This window comes from Pelmatolapia mariae, linkage group LG7 (genome assembly GCF_036321145.2).
Source record: "Pelmatolapia mariae isolate MD_Pm_ZW linkage group LG7, Pm_UMD_F_2, whole genome shotgun sequence".
NCBI lineage: Eukaryota > Metazoa > Chordata > Actinopteri > Cichliformes > Cichlidae > Pelmatolapia > Pelmatolapia mariae.
This window is the reverse complement of record NC_086233.1, coordinates 38,110,095-38,128,591: the sequence shown is the minus strand read 5'-3', so window position 1 is coordinate 38,128,591 and position 18,497 is coordinate 38,110,095. Positions and strand designations below refer to the sequence as shown.

Sequence of the window (18,497 nt, the reverse complement as noted above, 5' to 3'; positions counted from 1 at the left end):
TTAGGCCTCTTCATATGGCAGATGATACTGTTCTTCCCTCTTATTACACCGTTTGGCTACAATTGCCAAGTACAGTACCACAAGAATAAGCCAGTAGCAGGCGTAGAGTATCGTCCCTGCTATCAATAAGGCTTTCTCAGTCTCACTGAATGGCTCCTGTGTTTCACAGTAAACTGTATATGCCACACCTCCAAGCAGCACCATAGCCCAAACTGTAACTGGCACAGCTCCAATGAAGTTGACCACAATCTTCCTGCGGCCTGATGTGCCCCATCCAGCCTTGTTTATGGTAAGCAAGGCAAATATTTTGGCAGGAAGAAGGCTGGACATGTAGAGAAGTGAGTAAAGTGACATGAAGATCATGACCAGACTGCCACGCAAAAAACAGGCGTAGGTCGCCTTCACCATCCCGACCAACTGGACTGTCAATAAGAAGAGCAGGATATTCCACAGCCGTCCACGATAGAAGAGATGGATGACTGTAGCAACCAAGAAGAACGGGAAGAAGCCAGTGACCATGGATTCATAAGTCATCCAGAGGCTGTGTTTATGGAACCACAAGGCATTGTAGAGCCATTCACGAAAGTAAGACTTGCTCCATCGAGTCTGCTGGTTGAGCCAACGCAGATACTGGGTTGGTGTCTCAGTCTGACACTGTGATCGAGCTGTGAATTTTGTCTTGTACCCAAAGCTAAGCACCCGATTGGTGAGGTGGCGGTCATCTCCAAAGCTGCACTTGGAGCCTAAAAAGGTCTGATGGTACCATGGCTCCAAGAAGTGCTGTAGCAAGGAGTTCCTGTACATCCCGAGAGGGCCACTGATACACTGGACACAGCCAAAGTAGGACTGGCACGCACGCTCAATGTTGAAGGCCATCCAGTAGCGCACACTGCTTAAGAAGGAGATCCATGAGTCGTACTTGTTGAGTATCTGGAAGATAGGAAAGTGCATAAGAATATATTAAAGATTGAAAGAAAGGAAAATCACAGTCAGGTTTCATTGTATCTTAACAGTTACTGAAAACTAAGATTTTTCCATCAACTTTTCCTTTTTTTTTCAGGTTTAGGGAATATTGTCTTGAAACTCTCCAAGGAGCCTTCACCTTTTTTTGTCCCCGATATAAATAGAATAAAATAGACACATTTTCAGGACCTAGATGACATTTCAAATGTAGTTTTATACATTTTTGCATTGTAGTTTTTTTCTGTGAGGATTTTACATTTGAGTATTTCAAATGTGCAAAAATATGCATGGTTAGCCCACTTTTCTGAGTTAGATACAGCTCATTTCTGTATCTAACTCATTAAATTTCTAATTAATCTATCTAACTCATTAAACTCCTTTACATTAATTAATGTAAAACTTTATGTTATTTAAGGTTGTGGCTGTAGCTGGGCTGGTTATGCTCCCTGCTCTGTTTCTCATGTCTCTCTTTCTGGAGCATGATTTTGGCTGTCGCAATATATGAGGTTAACCCGCTATAGGTAGGCTGCATGTCTGTTCACTTGATTCTGTCGGCTTAAATTATTAGCGTTATGACAGCTTACCCACACTTTTGTTTGTAGTGTGCCATTTCCAGCCGTTGTGGAGCTTCAATATAACTAATTTGTGACACACTGTCCTTTCACTCTGGTGAGTAGCTTTGAAGACAGTATGCTTATTAGTTAGATATACGATATATGATTTTTATTTTTAGGATTCTGTTTCCAGCTGACGCCTTCTGACATTGCAGCCATACTATATATGGATATATAGCCTGCAATGGCCACAGTTGACACGGCCTGTTCTCAGACCTGCCGTCTTGCCTGTAACGGTTGCTTAAGTAGTTTTGTCTGCGAGGATTTTTCCAGATTATTCTGCCTACAGTGTTTTGCTTCTGATGATTCACCTAAATGTAGCTCACTGAACTGTCTACTTGTAAAATTGCCTGATTTGAGCAGCAGCTAGTGTGGGACTTTTGTTCAGAGTTGTCCTATGGACTTGGGCTGCCATAGGAGGTGCAGACCTGCCATTGCCTTTACGGAGAGATTGTTGAGCAATGGATTGTGGGTGGAACTGGCATTACAGTGTCCTTATTTGAGGCCTGACTGAGCACTTGGTTTTTGGGCTGAGTGTCCATAGCTGTCAAGTTCAGCTTTGTGAATACTAATTATCTTGTTCAGTCCTCTTAGTTGCTGGAATTGGCTACAGAAAGATGAGCTAGTAACAGTGTGGATTCCCCTTTGGCATTTCCTTTATTGTACAGCACTTTGGATGTGAAGCTGATGTTACGTGCTTTTCTTTTTATCTCCTTTCGTTATGTCCCCCAGCTACTGGTAAGTCTATTCCAGCCTCTCTTGCTTTTTATTTTTTATTTATTGATTGACTAATTTTTGAGCACACCATGAGACCAATTTGCATTTCAGGTAGAGCCTTCCAGCTTCACAATATAGCCATGGTCTTCTGACAACAAGGGAAAGCATCTACTCATGATGCAAATGTTGTTATAACTTCAGTCTGGATACGACTGGCATCTGGCACTTGCTAGGCTAGCTATAATTTCAGTTTTTCGTTGAAGTGCCTAGAACGGTTCTTTGTGAATGACGGCCACTGCTGTGTTAATAGCCATGCCAAGGACAAAGAAAATGGATTGTCTGTCTTTGAATGATTTAACAAGGCCTTGTTTTGCAGTGAAAGCCATCCGGCAGTTAGTTGTAGGGCTGCTTGCCAAATCACAATATCTCCTATTTTTACATGTGTTCAATGTAAAAGGATAACTGTATGACTGAGAAGGATTTAGAGCTGTCTATGGCATTTCCAATTGTTGTGATATTTTAAAGTACACTAGAAGGCAAAGTGACAATCGGTGACAAAGGGCAGCCCTGGCGGAGTCCAACAACACCCACCGCTATGGAGCTGCTACTCCTCCACCTTGAAAGGAGCCAGTTGAGGTGGTTTGGGCATAAGCGAGCATATTAGCAATCTGAAGTTTGCCCTGTACTTTGATGCAAAAATGAACTGCATACTCACAGACGCAGTGTAATAAAGAAGATAAAAGCCATTTTGATGCATAAAGGGTTCCATATTCTGTGACTCTGATATTTAGATATTGAGTTTAATCAATAACAAGAGAGGAAATTCAAGATGACTTTCTCATTTCACTTCTCCTCTGCAGTGCTGTTTTACCTGCACGTCTCCACCAACCCCTCCCACCATTGGATCTTCCTCCAGGATCTTGAGCATTTCTATGGTACATGCTGGGTCTAAAACTGTGTCTGAATCACACACCTGGGGAAAAAAAAGACAACATAAAAAACAAAAGGTGAGGCCTAGTGGGGGTTAAACACGGGCTCAGACAATTACAACCAGCTGTCTAAGAACCCAGGTGTTGCCAAACACAGGCTGGTATTGATCGTAAAATCCAGGAGAAAAATGAGAGGCTGCTGACAAACATCCCAGCTGGTTCTCTGTAATTTCAATGCACCTTGGTCAGCTGTGGACACGACCTTTACCCTCAGCAAGGACAAAGGCGTGCAACAGTTGGCTATGAAGAAGGAACTAAATATCCAACATTAACCCACAGGTCTGGATGCAGACCCGGAAAGTCTTTCCATGAGCAGTTAAACAACACCAACAACAGTTTCAACAGTCCTGCTTGACTATTACTTGTGTAAAGTAGTTAGGATTTCATGCTTGGTTTACATTACATTGCAAGTCCTTCGCGGATGGTGAAGGATTTCATTCTTCTAATAAACAGATGGTTTATTTTTACTATGAAAAAAATCACAAGTAATGTTACTGCCATGTTAACCTCCTAGGACCTGGCGTCCACATATGTGGACATCACATTTTGGGTTATTTAGACCAAAATACTCAATTTTGCTCTACATGGGCCTGATATCCACTTACAAGGACATTATACTGCTACTGTTCTATCAAAATTTTAAATGAATATCCTCATTTGTGGCTCTCATTTTTCTTAAAAACAAAAATAAGGTAAAGAAAAATATCTGGTAATTCTTTGTTTTTACATTCATTGGGCCCCAATATGCCCAAATATCAAAGAGAAATTAAAAATGCATGTTGTGGAAGAGTTCGGGTCTTAGGAGGTTAAATACAAAAGAGGTCATTTTTGGGTGTGCAGGATTTTATACTGCTGACAACACATTTCACAGAGTTAATGTAAGAAAAGTCATGCGTTATAATTGGTGCTGACAAATTAGCATCTACAAAATTGGGATTCCTAACAGCCTCAGCTGCAATACTACAGTTATGTTAGCATGATCAATTAATATACTAAAATTAGTCAAATTGATAGCTGCCAGCTATTTGGAGTAGAATACAGGAAGTAGAGAATTCAAATTAGTTTGGGGCCCTTCTATAAAAAGGGGGTGGGGGGAAACAGGAAGGTCACATAGAACTTATGTGCTTCTTGCACTAAGGCAGTATTTTGCCCAGTTTTTAACATTAGTGTGTTAGCATTAGCATGTAGTTCAGAAGAAACAGCTAGCACAGGTAGACATAAGTGCAGGTTATGGCATCTGTTGTCAAACATGGTTCTCTGGCATTCAAAAATGGATGTATTGGAGAGCAACTTGGGTTTAATATCTGGCATACAGGCTGGACAGCCAGGGATTGAACTGCCAGTCTTCTGATTAGTAGATGGCCTGCTGTACCTCCTGTAGCCATCCCGTTTTACATTACCGTGGTTAGTAGCTAAGTGGTCAGAATGACTATACAAACTATGCAGATCATAATAAGTGGTCAGGATGAACATTCAGATTATACATTAGGTCAGCCTAAATTGTTCAAATGAATCTTTTGCCATTGCAAATGTACATATATGTGATGGTGTCTGTGTAGCCCTTACCTGCACATAATCCACACTGTCCCCCAGCGCTTTGAAGGCAGTGTACATCACCTCCCTTTTACCTCCCCACTCCTGCATAATGCAAGAATAGCGGCAACCTCTGACCATCCTTGACACCTGTGCCATCTCTTCCATGTGCGCTGTGCTTTTCCCCCCACCTCCACTACCGTCCCTGTGATAGTTCCCCTTCCACACCATGCTGCCAGCCTGGTCCGCTCCTCCCATCACTTCATGGAAAATGTCCATCATGTAGCGGTCCTCGGGTCTATTTCCATCCACAACCAGCACCACCTTCAAGCCTGGAAAAGAGATTCGGCAGATGCTGTGGAGGCACTTCCTTAGGTAGTCTGGGTCCTCTTGATAAGCTGCGATGCAGAGGGCCACGGAACGACGGAGGTGTTGAGGTCGGGCAGGACTCCTCATCCGCCGATGCTCCAAGAATGCAAAGAGGCTCTGGAGAAAGAGGTGGAGGGAGAGGAAGGCACCATATAGGCCAAAGGAAAGGTGGTGCTGCTCAGTGTGGATAAACTGGTAGCCTTCACAATGAAGAAGGGAAAAAAAATCAGTAAATATGATCATACGTTTTAATTATCATATACTTTTTGTGTTTGTGATTGAAATGAACCTGTAACATAGGCCAACAGAATGGTGAAGAGGACCACCGCAGCAAAAAGGGTGGTGACCACAATGTTCAGCGCATTCCTGTAGCAAGAGGGCATCTGAAGATGGAGCAGGAAGTGAGGCAGAGGGGTCCACAACAGATGTCAACATGAGAACCAGGGAGTGAGTGGAGATGGGTTTAGGAAAAGAGGGAACAATTTGTGGAGGGAAGAAGAGGTCAAGAAGAGAGAAAAAAAACTCAAATGTGTAATCTTAATTTGCTGTCATATGGAAGTAATGAAACAAGAAATGCTTTGAAAAAGCACAAACTTTATAATTTATACAAGCTGAATTGCCATTTTCTTTGTGTGTTTTTCAAAATAGTTGAGCGCCTTGAGGCAACTGTTGTTGTGATTTGACACCATTTAAATAAAATGGAACTGAACTGAATTGAGCTACAAACATCTCAGAAACAGCAAAAACTACTAAAACAACTAAATCCCCCATTCTGCCATTAGAACCTCTGGTGCTCCTTTCTTCCACCTCTCCAGGTTAGGGCTAGGGTTAACTTACTGCACAGGAGAGACTGGTTTATTCTTTACATTGGACAAGCAGATTTATACACTTTTTTGAATGGATTCACAGATTTACATCATGGCATCATGCATTCTGCCCGCAGACTACATCAGGAGAATCTGTCTTATCGGCGCTCCTGACCGAAAGGAAAATTTTACAAATAGAGGTGACATCACAAAACATTTATATTCTTAATCACTGTTTTCATGAGTCATTTAGTCATTTACACAACAATTTAGTGTTTCTAGTAGCTCTAATTTGTCTGAAATATCTCCTCTCTCCTTTTCACTTTGGCATTTCTTTCCCCTTGTGCTCAGTGTGCTTACAGTAGTCTGAATCATGAAAAAAATCAACATTTGAAGAAATATACAAAAAGACTAAACAGATTCAAACTACAAATTAAATCAATTGAAGTCAATTAGATAGAAATGATGTAAACCACTGCAGCACAGTACCTTTAATACCTATGACATGCTCTAATTGCTGTAATAAAATATCGTCAACAGTATCGAACGCTGCACTGAAGTCTAGCAGGACAAGCACAGAGACGAGTCCACTGTCAGAGGGCTTAGGAAGATCATTTGTAACCTTCACTAAAGCTGTTTCTGTGCTGTGATGAGCTCTGAAACCGGACTGAAACTCTTCAGATAAATCATTCCTCTGCAGATGACAAGTTGGAAGTTTTAAAACTACTCTTTCAATAATTAAATGAAGGTTGGAGATTAGCTAAGACAGCTGGGTCAGGTGATGGCTTTTATATTGAATCCTTAAACTTAATTACAGCACTTTCAGAAAGACATTTACTCTGATAAAATGTTTCCCCATTGCTGTATAATCCATTATTGTAAATGTAAAGTTATTAGGAAATGGTCAGAGGAAAGATGGTTTTTGGGGAATACTGTTAAATGTTCAGTTTCTATCTCATATGTCAGTACAAGATCTAAGTGGGATTAAAGTGGTGTGTGGATGCTTTCACATTTTGTGAGAAGCCAACTGAGTCGAGTCTAGTTTAATCTATCATTTTCAGTATTTACACAAATGTTGAAATCACCCGCAACAATTACTTTATCTGAACTAAGACTAAATGAGATAAAAAGCCCAAGAAACCAGATAGAAACTCTTAATAAGGATCAGGCAGACGATAGATAACAACAAATAAAACAGCTTTTTGAGTTTTCCAATTAGAGTGGACAAGGTTAAGAGTCAGGCTATCAAATGAGTTAAAACTCTGTGTCTATGGTTAATAAGCTGGAATGGGAGATTCTTGCTACTCTGCACCCTCTGACTGTGCTTCGAGGATTCTGACAGTTAGTTTATCACGAGGACGTTGATTTATTTCAACATATTCAACCTGCTGTAACCAGGTTTCTGTAAGGCAGAGTAAATCAATATGTTAGCCAATTATTAAATTGTTTACTAACAGGGACTCAGGGGAGAGACTAATTGTTTAATAAGCCACATTTAACAGTTTTACTCTTTGATGTAGTTGTGGATATTATATTGTTCTTTCTGTTTATTTTTTAATATTTAAATACTGCTACTACTGCCCATCACCCCTCCCAGGATATGGGCTGCCAAAGGTAGCTCTCCAGAGATTTCTGTCCTGTTTGCTGGGGGGGTTGCAGGCATGATGGAAAGAGAGAAACTGCAGAGAGGCATGTAAGACCGCAGCTCTGCTTCCTCGTCCCAACTCTGGATAGTCACGTTTTAGAGGGGGTTAATAAATTTGTCCAGATTTCTAGAAATGACAGCTGCTCCATCCAAAGTGGGATGGATGCCGTCTCTTCTAATAAGACCAGATTTTCCCCAGAAAGTTTCCTAATTATCTATAAAGCCCATTTCATTTTTTGGACACTGCTCAGACAACCAGCAATTTAAGGAGAACATGCGGCTAAACATGTCACTCTTGGTTCGATTGGCGGGGGGGGGGACCAGAGAAAACAGAGTTTGACATTGTTTTGGCAAATTTACACACCACTTTAATATTAATTTTAGTGACCCCCGACTGACGTTCAATTGCAACAGGTGGCAGTGATGAGACATCAACAATGGTTAAATGTCTGAAAAGAAAAGATGCAGATTCTAGGCTCTGAACAAAAATTTGAATCCAGAAGAGCCTAGCACAGTCGAGCAGCGTATCAGGTCACATTTCACTGCGTGTTATACCTGTGTAACCATGCACGTGACAAATAAAGAATCTTGAATCTTGAGATCGAGGCAATACAGCAAATGCTAACTTTAGCGTGGGGTAAAGCTCTCCAGCAGTGCCATGGTCCCAAGCGCGCTCTAACGCCATTTCCAAACAAAACAACCCTCACTTCAAAATAAAAAACAAGCTTTTTTGTTTGCCTGCATTAACACTCTGAGAAACAGGTAACATTAATGGGAAAAAAACACAAAGATGTCTGAAAGATTTCTCAAAGCTAGCTACTTAGAAGCTGAATCCAAAAAGCCATACACCATTGCAGACACATTAATATGATCTGCCTGCAAAGTCATTGCGAATGAGATGCTCAGCCCTGACCCAGTTAAAGAAACAGCCAAAGTTCTTCTATCAGATATGAGAGAGGGACTTTGCCTTTCAACTGATGAGGTGATGAGTCCGCTTTTGAATGAACTGAAAACATGCTAACCATAGCTTTTTTTTAAATAGCAGTTTAATTATGTACATTTAGATATGTGCTGCTTTCAGCTAACTATTAAATTGATTTATCACTGACGTATTAGTAATCAGTGTTGGGTGTTAAAAAGTAATATCACATATTGCATTAGTTCTTAATTCTAGTAATTTGTTGTTTGTTGTAGTTACTTTTCAAATAAAGAAAAATAGCAAAAGAAATATCTTACGTGCATTTACAATTTCTTTGTCTTCCTATGACTCCTTGGCATGAAGCTTGGCAGCATGACATCCTCAATACCACATCAGAGCCACAACAATTTGTCATAGCAACACTAACAAAACTATATAGAGAAATCCCCAGAATGTCAGTCACACACACTCTCTCTCACACTCACACACACCTTTTGACTAGTTGTTTCTGTACACATTAGCACATCCTTTTTTCTTTTTTTTTTTTACAAAAACCAAATATGCAAGAATGATGATGGCTGAATGATCCAAATGATAAAAATGCAATGCTTAAAAAATGCAAATGCTAAAATGACAGAAAATCTATTCAAGTTCTGGTGATGCAGATAGGGATGCACAACAAAATGTGTTCCAACTGTAAAAATTGCCAATAGACTACAATTGCAATATTACAAGTATTTTACAACCTACTGACTCAACCAATGTCTACAATAAAAGCAGGTGGTATCCACAGCATTGGTCTTTAATGCTTTCACACATAGTGGTCACTACAGTGGACAGCTATTCGAAGGCTGTTTTCTTGTATTTGTGTCAGTGTTGATGGTATACTTGCACATAAACCACTACATTGGACACTGATGTGTCACTCAATACCAAATTCGTAAGTCAAAACATATGTTGTCCACCTAAGTGGACATGTAAAAAACTCTTTGAAAAGTACATTTAAAAAAAATGAAGTTCAAAAATCTTTTTTTCATACCTAAAGATGAATAAAAATACTTAAGAAAGAAATCCTGGTTGAGGTTGTCATAATTCATGCATGAAATGTTTAAAGAAGAGTAACAGGCGGCAGGAAGGAAGTATGCTGAGCTTTTGGGAACAGAACCACTGGTAGCTCTAGCAACTAAAGGCAGTGAAATCTCATATGATGAGTGGATAGAGACAGAGTTTTATTTGGACTGTCACCTTGAAAACAGGGTTCTAGTTCAAATTCTGGGATCTAGTGATCCCAATGTTGCAGATTTGAGTGGGTAAATGGAGCAAGCGCCAGCAAAGATCAGGCAACATTTGAAAAATCATCCGAATCTTCTCACTGTCAGTAAATACTGCTAAATCAGTGCTAAAACTATTGTGACACCTGACCCAAGCTAAAGTCTGGGCAGAGTCCTGGCAGAGAAGACATGACATCAGGATCAGTGGGACCAATTTCCTTAAAGCCGCATATACAGATAGATAAAGTTATTATCCACCTTTGCCCCCAGCCATAAGCCACCTCAGTGGGACCTTCCAGATAAATTAGACCATCTCAGTAAAGACGAGCATGTCAGCATTTGTTTATGATGATTAACATGTTGGATGCATCCACACTTTAGACATGTACATCACTGAAGACCTACATATCAGTCTCAAAACCTCTGAAGTGAAAGACTATCTTCAAGATCTGCTGAACCATGAGTGGATTTCAGAGTCCTGGTCACCCTGCTCATCCCCAGTTGCCTGTATTAGAAAAAAGTCAGGTGAACTGAGATTTTGCTGAGATTACAGGGGACTCAACAGAACATCAGTACAGAGGCACAGAATTCAAAAATTTCCAGAATTCAAGATAGGCTAGATTCCCTTCACAGCAGCTTCTGGTTTTCTGCTCTTGATCAGGGCAAAGCATATCAACAGGGGTTCCTGGACCCTAAAAGTTGCCCCCTCACAGCCTTCATCACACCTTGGGGCAGCAGAACTGCATATTTAGGCCTTAGTGAGCCTCAGCAGAGTTTCAATGGAGCATGGAGGACTGCTTAAGAGGGCTTCAGGATGTAATCTGTCAGCTGTATTTGAAAGACAACCTAGTCCACTCTCCTTCATTTGATACTCATGTTGAACACATCAGAGATACCAAAAACATGGTGGCAAACTCAGATCACAGAAGTGTGATGTCTTCAAGAAGAAACTGGATTTCCTCAGTCAGATGGTGCTAGAAAAAGGATATACTGAGGACCCAGCTGAAATAGCTCCTGTCCAAGCTCTCAGAGAATGCAAAGAGATGTGGACCATTTTGTGATGCATGCTGACCCTCACCCCTGTCTGCCCCACCCTGAGCCTGGTTCTGTTGGCGGTTTCTTCCTGTTTAAAGGGAGTTTTTCCTTTTAACTGTCACCAAAGCACTGGTTCAAAGGGGGTCATATGATCTGTTTTCTTTGTATTATTGTCGGGTCTTTACCTCACAATATAAAGAACCTTGTGGCAACTGTTATTGTGTTTTGGTGATAATTTAGATAATTGAATTTATCTAAAGAAGCAGATTGGAAAGACTCACTGTCAAACATAGTGACTGCCTACAACTACACTTGGAAGGAGGCTACTGGGTTTTCCCCATACTATTTGCTGTTTGGCCACACTCCTCGGCTTTCTGTAGATGTCTTGTTCAACTTGCCTTCACAGGACCAGCAAGCAAGCTATGAGAAGTATGTGACAAAATGGCACTCTCAAATGAAGGAGGCTTATGAGATTGCACCTATTACAACTCAAAAAGAAGCTTGGCAATCTCAAAGAGAGAAGTCCAGACAAGCTTTGGTCATACTGGGGGGATGCAGTGTATGTGGTGGTGAGTCAAAAAGCCCTAACATCCCAGTTTATGAGTTCAAACCACAAAAGGGAGGAAAGAGTGACACAATACACAGGAACCTGTTCCATCAATGTACCAGCCTGCCCGTGGAAAAACCATACAGATGGGAACAAAACAAAAAAAGAGAAGCCTGAGACAAAAGGAAGGAGAAGCTCAACAATGTATTAAGTTTTAATATTTGTTTAAGTATTAAGGTGGGAGCTATTTGCCCCCAGGGGCTGTGAGGTCTTGATGGCCTGTAGATATACATAGAAGGTGTGAGAGACAGTAATAAGAAACTGATGCAGACTGAAGACACTAAGATGAACAGAAGTGCATTAATATGTAAACAAAGATAAGTGTGGTAGAGTGTATTGTTGGGTGAATATTGAGTCTGGTTACAGGAGAAAAGTCATAGTAATGTGATGAACTTGTTTATCGATCTAGACAGGAAAAATAATGTATACCTGACAAAGACAACTGATGATTAATTGGTACTGTGCGTTTTATTTGGTGAATGTAACACAGTGTGGAAAATGTTTTATTGAACAGTTAAATGCAGTGTTTACAACCATAATTGTTACTCAGGGACAGGCACTAGTAGTGGCTGTCCACATGTAATGAAAAAGAAAACATGTTAACAGAGTTTTATTATTAAATAGTTCAGGGTGTGGCACCCCATATTTTAAGCATTAATAACAAGTTTCAAAATTTTTCTTGAAGTTGTTTTAATATGTTTGTTGTGAAAATAGTTCATCATAGTACAGAGTGAAAAAATTAATTTGCCCTCATCTGGCATTAAGGCAATACTGGGTTGTGTCAGTCAATGGGACTTGTGGCTCAGACAAATGAGTGACTGTCAAAGTAATCGCTTACTAAAGTAATCCAAGCCAGTCATGGTTATGGTAGCCGACAGTAACACAGAACTGTTATTGTGTTGTACTATGGGAAGTTGTGCTCATTGTAAAAAATAATCATGTGATCATTAATTGCCTCAGAGACTTCATCAATAACCAACACCTCATGGTGGCGCTGTGTGGCTGACAGGATGAGGACCAAAACACAGGACTCAAAAAAAAAGGAGTGAACCAAAGGAGGCAGCTTTATTGCTGAAATAACCATATTTAAACATAGAAGCTCTAATAACCAAAAACTCAAAAACAAGGAACCAGAAGTAAACAACTAGGGAGAACAACGAGGAATAAACTGGGGTACCAAGGATCACACAGGAAAACACACAGCACATGGGACGACACGACAATAAGCAAAGGAACACAGAGGACTTAAATACACAGAGGATAACAGGAGGGAACACAGCCGGACGTAATCAGACACAATGTGACAGAGAGGAAGCAAAACTGAATACACTGAACACGCAACAAGGGACTATCAAAATAAAGCAGGAAACACACACAACTCAGATTCAAGACACCCAAGCTTAACACGGTGACTAGGGAGACACGAGTAAACACAGGAGAAGATAAACACTGAGTGAGGCAGAACTAAGAACATTATGAACCTAAGAATCACAATAATTTGTCATGGTCCTGGGTCAGTGACCCAGTGTTTTTGGTTGTTGTACTTTTACTTTTGATAGTTTTATGTATTATGACTGTTGTGTTTTGGTTTCCCAGGGTTTAGTTGTGTTCCCTCTGTTTGGTGTCATCCATGCCTGTGTATCCCCTTTTGTGTAATAAGGTCTCTGTGTTTAGTTCGCGTTTCTTAGTCTGTGTCTTTGCGTGTATGTGTTCCTGTTTTACTTTGAAGGTCCCTGTCTGATGTCAGTGTGTTCAGTTTACGTTTCCCCGCCTCGTCAGTTGTGATTTCTCCCAGGTGTGTTTCCCTCCTGTCTCCCATCCCCTGATTACTGCTGTGTGTATTTAAGTCCTGTGTGTTCTCTTGCTTGTTGCTGGTTCGTCTGTGTCTCTCCGTCCATCATTCTGTGTATTTCCCTGTGCCTCCCTGCATCTCTGCTCTGATTAGTTTCTGTTAGTTTTTCCCAGTTTAGGTTTTCTCGGTTTCATGCTCACCCTCGCCGTCTCTGTTGTATCTTCTGTTTGTAAATAAACTCACTTGCACCAGAGCTGCCGCATCTTGGGTCCTTAATAATTCACACACGGCTTGCCCCGGCAACCGGTGACATAATTATTAAAAAACAAACAGCATCATGTCCCAAACTACAAAACACTGGGTCACAGACCAAGAGCCCTGACACAACGCTGCGAATTTGTTGTGCCTAAAATACTCTGAAATGTTCATCTTAGACATCTGTCTCAAGTCAATTAAAGCTTGCTAATGTGCTACTGTTACAGCTACCATCATATAACGGAGCACACCAAATAAGGTTATAGCAAAGAACGATTTATTTCCTATTTGTAATAGAAAGAACATTTTGATTCTTGCATGAAAGTTCCACAGTCTTAGGCATTTTACATTTACTTAAGTTCTTACTGTATGCAGTGAGACTCTCTAATAATGGCAGGCATTGTGCAAAATGGACCAACACATTAGGGAGGTCCAACACAGCAGTGATGCTGTGGAAAATCAAACAGTACAAGGTTTTTCATTGGAGACACCAGAAGCTTCAAATAGGTACTCTTTGGCTATTTTTTCAGATAGTTGCTGTCTTCTTCCACACAGGGAAAAATGTTGCAAATGCTAGGAGCTAACACAAGGACACAATAACAATGTTATGTTCAGACTGATTCACATTGATTTTTTTAGTTTTCAGTGTAATTTTAAAGCAGAGTAAGCTAAGCAATTCAAGCTAAGTAAACTCACTGACAGTGCCGGGCAGAAAAAGAAATCTCTACCAAACACTGCAAACATTCAACACACATGCCTGAACACTATCCTACAATGTAACTATTGATTAATACGGTTTTTCTAACTTTTCATTCAATTTTTGTCTCTCTTCAACCTTCATTTAGTTAATCTTTAGAACTACATACCAAATCTGAAGAGGTATCCAAAACTGAAGCCTAAGCATAGTCTATTTAATGAGCTTTTGTAAGATAAACCCACATTTTAGTGTAGTTATGTTACAGAAATAAGAAATGACTGATTTTTCTATCCTGAGGGCAAGTGAAAAACATTTTAAAGACCTTACCTTCCTGAACCAGTGCCCCCTCTGTATTTTCCAGTTTTCAGTCCGTCAAGCCAGGACATCCAGCCCTCTCCTCTCCTTTGCACACAACTTTCCTTGTTCTCTCCCCCTCCTTCCTCCAGCTCACACTACATCTTTATTCCAGCTTGCTTGCTTAATTCACATCCAAAAATACACCAGGCTGCTTTGACCACCACACTCCAACCAGCGTGCCTGTAAGCCACCCTCCTCCTTCTCCTTCGATCTTCCAAGAGTTTCCCAGGGGATGAAGTCCCCAAGCTGAGATGTGATCAGAGGTGCTCAGCCAGCAGCTGACGTTGGTGCAGTCTCTGTCGGTGTTAAGCAGCAGTTATTCTGCCGTCTGCGTGTGTTGCTCTCCATCCTATGAACATGGTCAGAGCAAAGTGAAGATGCCTGAGATTCAAAGCAAAAGGTTCCGTCTCTGCCTTAGTTGTGACATTTTCTTTGTCAGGGGATTTCTCTAGCTTCTCTTCTCTCTTCTGCAGTCTCTGCTCATTTTGCACCTACTGTTTTCAGCAGAGCTGAAAGCGTCCTCCTTTATCACTCTGTCCAAGCTGGTCGACTGAGAGCCCAACACTGCTGAGCGGCTCCTTCACCACCTGCTCCCCTCCCCTCCCTGGGCATCCTAACCAGCACCCGATCTCTCTGCAATGCAGCCAGCAGTCTTTAACAAGTCTGGGTGCTCCTTTCACTTCTCTACCTTACTCAAAGCAGCCCTTATGGGCTTATTTATCTTCCCTCCCTCTCTTTTCCTCTCCTCTTTGAGGCTGAGTTGCTGACACGCTTATACCTGGACAAACTGCAGCATGCACTGGAGAATCGATAGATGGCTGGCAAAGCACAGCGATCTAAACACAGCCATGTAAACACATTTCACTATCCATACCAGGTAACAGAATATACTTAACTTGTACACTTGATCTTTCTTTATGACACATAGCGAGATGTAGTAGTTATTGTAATAGAAGTCGCATGACTTTAGCCAGGGGCGCCGTAAGGGGAGAAAAGTGATGAGGAGGGGCCCTAGAAAACAGTAAAATAGTCAATTAGTCTTTTCTTTTAAAAGAAAATTATTAACCTATCACCATAAAATAATGTCTGATTCACAAGTATACTTGTGAACTTGATTATTTTATAGCATTAGTTTTGTTTTGCTATTGGCAACAAAAAATAAAATCCAATCAGCCTCTGACCCCGCCTCCCCCCTCCTTCTTACATGATTTGGTTTAGTCCAGGTGCACGCGCTCCGGACTGATGCTGAGCGGTAACTGGAGGATAGCTCTGTGAAAAGTTACAAGTTAGATTCAAAAAACAAAAGAGAGACAGGTGGAAATTAAACTCATAGAGAAGTCCACATGAAGGAAACTACTTTACTTTCCATAAACTAAATCATTTATGTGACAACTTGGTGCCGGGCCAAACAGACAAACACAGGCTCAGGCTTAGCTGTCCCACTCCCGTCTCCCCATACCCACACTCCTGACACTGAACCAGCCCCACTGTGTCTAATTGTGTCTAATTCGAGGAGGTTCCTTGGGAAATTAATTCTATTCCACACACTATTCATTGTGTAATAACAATCCATTATTACAAAAGTATAATCCACATAAACAGAGAAGCGTGTACATATATTTTGCACACTGCCTGTGACTGTTGCAGGTGATGGGATCTTTCAGTAAGCTAAATCAGATTAAAACCTATTTGAGTTCCACAAGGTCTCAGGACAGAGATATGTTTTATTGTCACCTAGCGTAAAATATTACGCTTCGGGAGTGAAAACGTGTCGGTTTTAGTTGGCTATACTATATAATATAACCCCGCACACTGTGTCACCCGTCCCACTGCTGTCAAAGCGTTTGCTCATAGGGGGTCATATGATTGTTGGGGTTTTCTGTTTTCTTTCTATCATTGTAGAGTCTTTACCTTACAATATAAAGCACCTTGAGGCAACTGTTGTTGTGATTTGGTGCTATATAAATAAAATTGAACTGCCATTATTTTCATTCAGTTACAACATTTCAGTACTTGACGAAGGTCTCAAAGACCAAACGTTGTAACTGAATAAATAGAAAGGTAAGCGAGGACAGTGTGCAGAGATTACATTATATGTTTCTCTACAAAGCCTTTTTCCTCACCATTCACTATTTTCTTTAAGTGTCTTTTAGACCCCATTTCTACAAGACTGCTCAGAGACTTAATTAATGCTTCAATCTTAAATACGCTCAGCCTATCTCTATAATCGGCTGTGTACCACAGGCTTTCAAGCTGGAGCTAGTTAAACTGTTACTGAAACTGTTACTTTACTTAGCGGTCTTAGCTAATTACAGGCCATTCACCAACCTTTTATCTCAAAAATTCTTGAAAGAGTTGTTGTCAAACAACTAACAGATCATCTGCAGAGGAATGGTTTATTTGAAGAGTTTCAGTAAGAGTTCATCACAGTACACAAACAGCTTCATTGAAGGTTACAAATGATCTTCTTATGGCTTCTGACAGTGGACTCATCTCCTTCAATGAAACAAATATGTAGGACTGCTTTCTTCCATTTCCCTAGCACCTCTAAAATTAGAAATATCCTGTCTCAGAGTGACGCTAAAAAACTAGTTCATGCATTTATTCCTTCTAGGCTGGACTACCAGGATGTCCAAAAAACTTCCTGAGTTAGGGTTAGTATTTATTTATTATTGACCTTATAGTACCGTATCACCCCATTAGAGCACTTTGCTCTTGCACTGAAGGATTACTTGTGGTTCCTAGAGTATTTAAAAGTAGAATGCGATGCAGAGCCTTCAGCTTTCAGGCCCCCCTTCTGTGGAACCAGCTTTGAGTTTGGATATGGGGGTGACCGTGGTTCAGGGGTTTGGGAAGCTCATCTTATAACCAGAAGGTTGCCGGTTCGATCCCCTGCTCCGTCTGTCCTGGTTGTTGTGTCCTTGGGCAAGACACTTCACCCTACCGCCTACTGGTGTTGGCCAGAGGGGCCGATGGTGCAATATGGCAGCCTCGCTTCTGTCAGTCTGCCCCAGGGCAGCTGTAGCTACAACTGTAGTTTGCCTCCACCAGTGAGTGAATGAATAGTGGAATTGTAAAGCGCTTTGAGTGTCTAGAAAATAAATACAATCCATTATTATAATTATTATTATTATATAGGAGACAGACATTATTTCTACTTTTAAGATTAGGCTTAGACTTTCCTTTTTGATAAAGTATATATATATACTTTATCAAGGGCTGGATCGGGTGAGCCTGAATCCTCCCTTAGTTAAGCTGGGGCTGCTGGGAATTAACAAGATGCATTGAGTATTTCTTCCTCAGTCCCCTTTCTCACTGTGTTAATAGATCTCTCTGCATTGAATCATACTTGTTATTAATCTCTCTCTCTTCCACAGCATGTCTTCATCCACTCACCCCTAACCAATTGTGGCAGATGCCCCCCCCTTAGCCTGGTTCTGCTGGAGGTTTCTTCCTGTTAAAAGGGATTTTTTTCCTTCCCACTGTCGCCAAAGCATGCACTCATGATTGTTGGGGTTTTGTCTGTTTTCTTTGTATTATTGTAGGGTCTTTACCTCACAATATAAAGTGCCTTGAGGCAACTGTTGCTGTGATTTGGGGTTATTTAAAAAAATCGATTTGAATTAATTTTATTACTATGTAATTGTAGCATATTTCAATCATAATTTGGATTCCTCCTCTCTTGCAAATTTCTTCTTTGACAATTTCAATTTAATTTTTTTTGTTTATGATAATAGCCTCCCATACTTTAGAAAGCCCCGTGGTAGTGGAGTGGAGAGAAGACCCGTGAGTACAAATGGGTGTGATAATGTGCAGAAGTTCAGGGAGGTACTGTGGCATGAGGTTTTCTATGGGCTTAAAGTTTCATAGTTTTACAATATGATTATTATTTAACATCTTGATGCATCCTCAATCATCCAGGTAAGGA

At 40.7% G+C, this 18,497-nt stretch overlaps 1 protein-coding gene across 1 annotated transcript; it reads right to left on the bottom strand.

Annotated features, from left to right (window-relative positions):
* has3 (hyaluronan synthase 3) lies at positions 1-5,568 on the bottom strand. The gene is made up of 4 exons (XM_063480907.1): positions 5,475-5,568; positions 4,850-5,385; positions 3,166-3,267; positions 1-930 (listed from the first exon to the last, which is right to left on the bottom strand). The coding sequence occupies exons 1-4, from the start codon at positions 5,566-5,568 to the stop codon at positions 1-3; spliced, it is 1,662 nt and encodes a 553-aa protein (XP_063336977.1).
* Between the last annotated feature and the right edge of the window lie 12,929 nt (positions 5,569-18,497).

Bases quoted from the DNA above. Each gene is read 5' to 3' on its own strand.
- has3 (XM_063480907.1), bottom strand. From the start codon at position 5,568: ATGCCCTCTTGCTACAGGAATGCGCTGAACATTGTGGTCACCACCCTT. The intron at 3,268-4,849 runs GTAAGGGCTACA...TTTTTTCCCCAG, and splicing joins ACAGTGTGGATTATGTGCAG to GTGTGTGATTCAGACACAGT. The intron at 931-3,165 runs GTAAAACAGCAC...CCTATCTTCCAG, and splicing joins GGGTTGGTGGAGACGTGCAG to ATACTCAACAAGTACGACTC.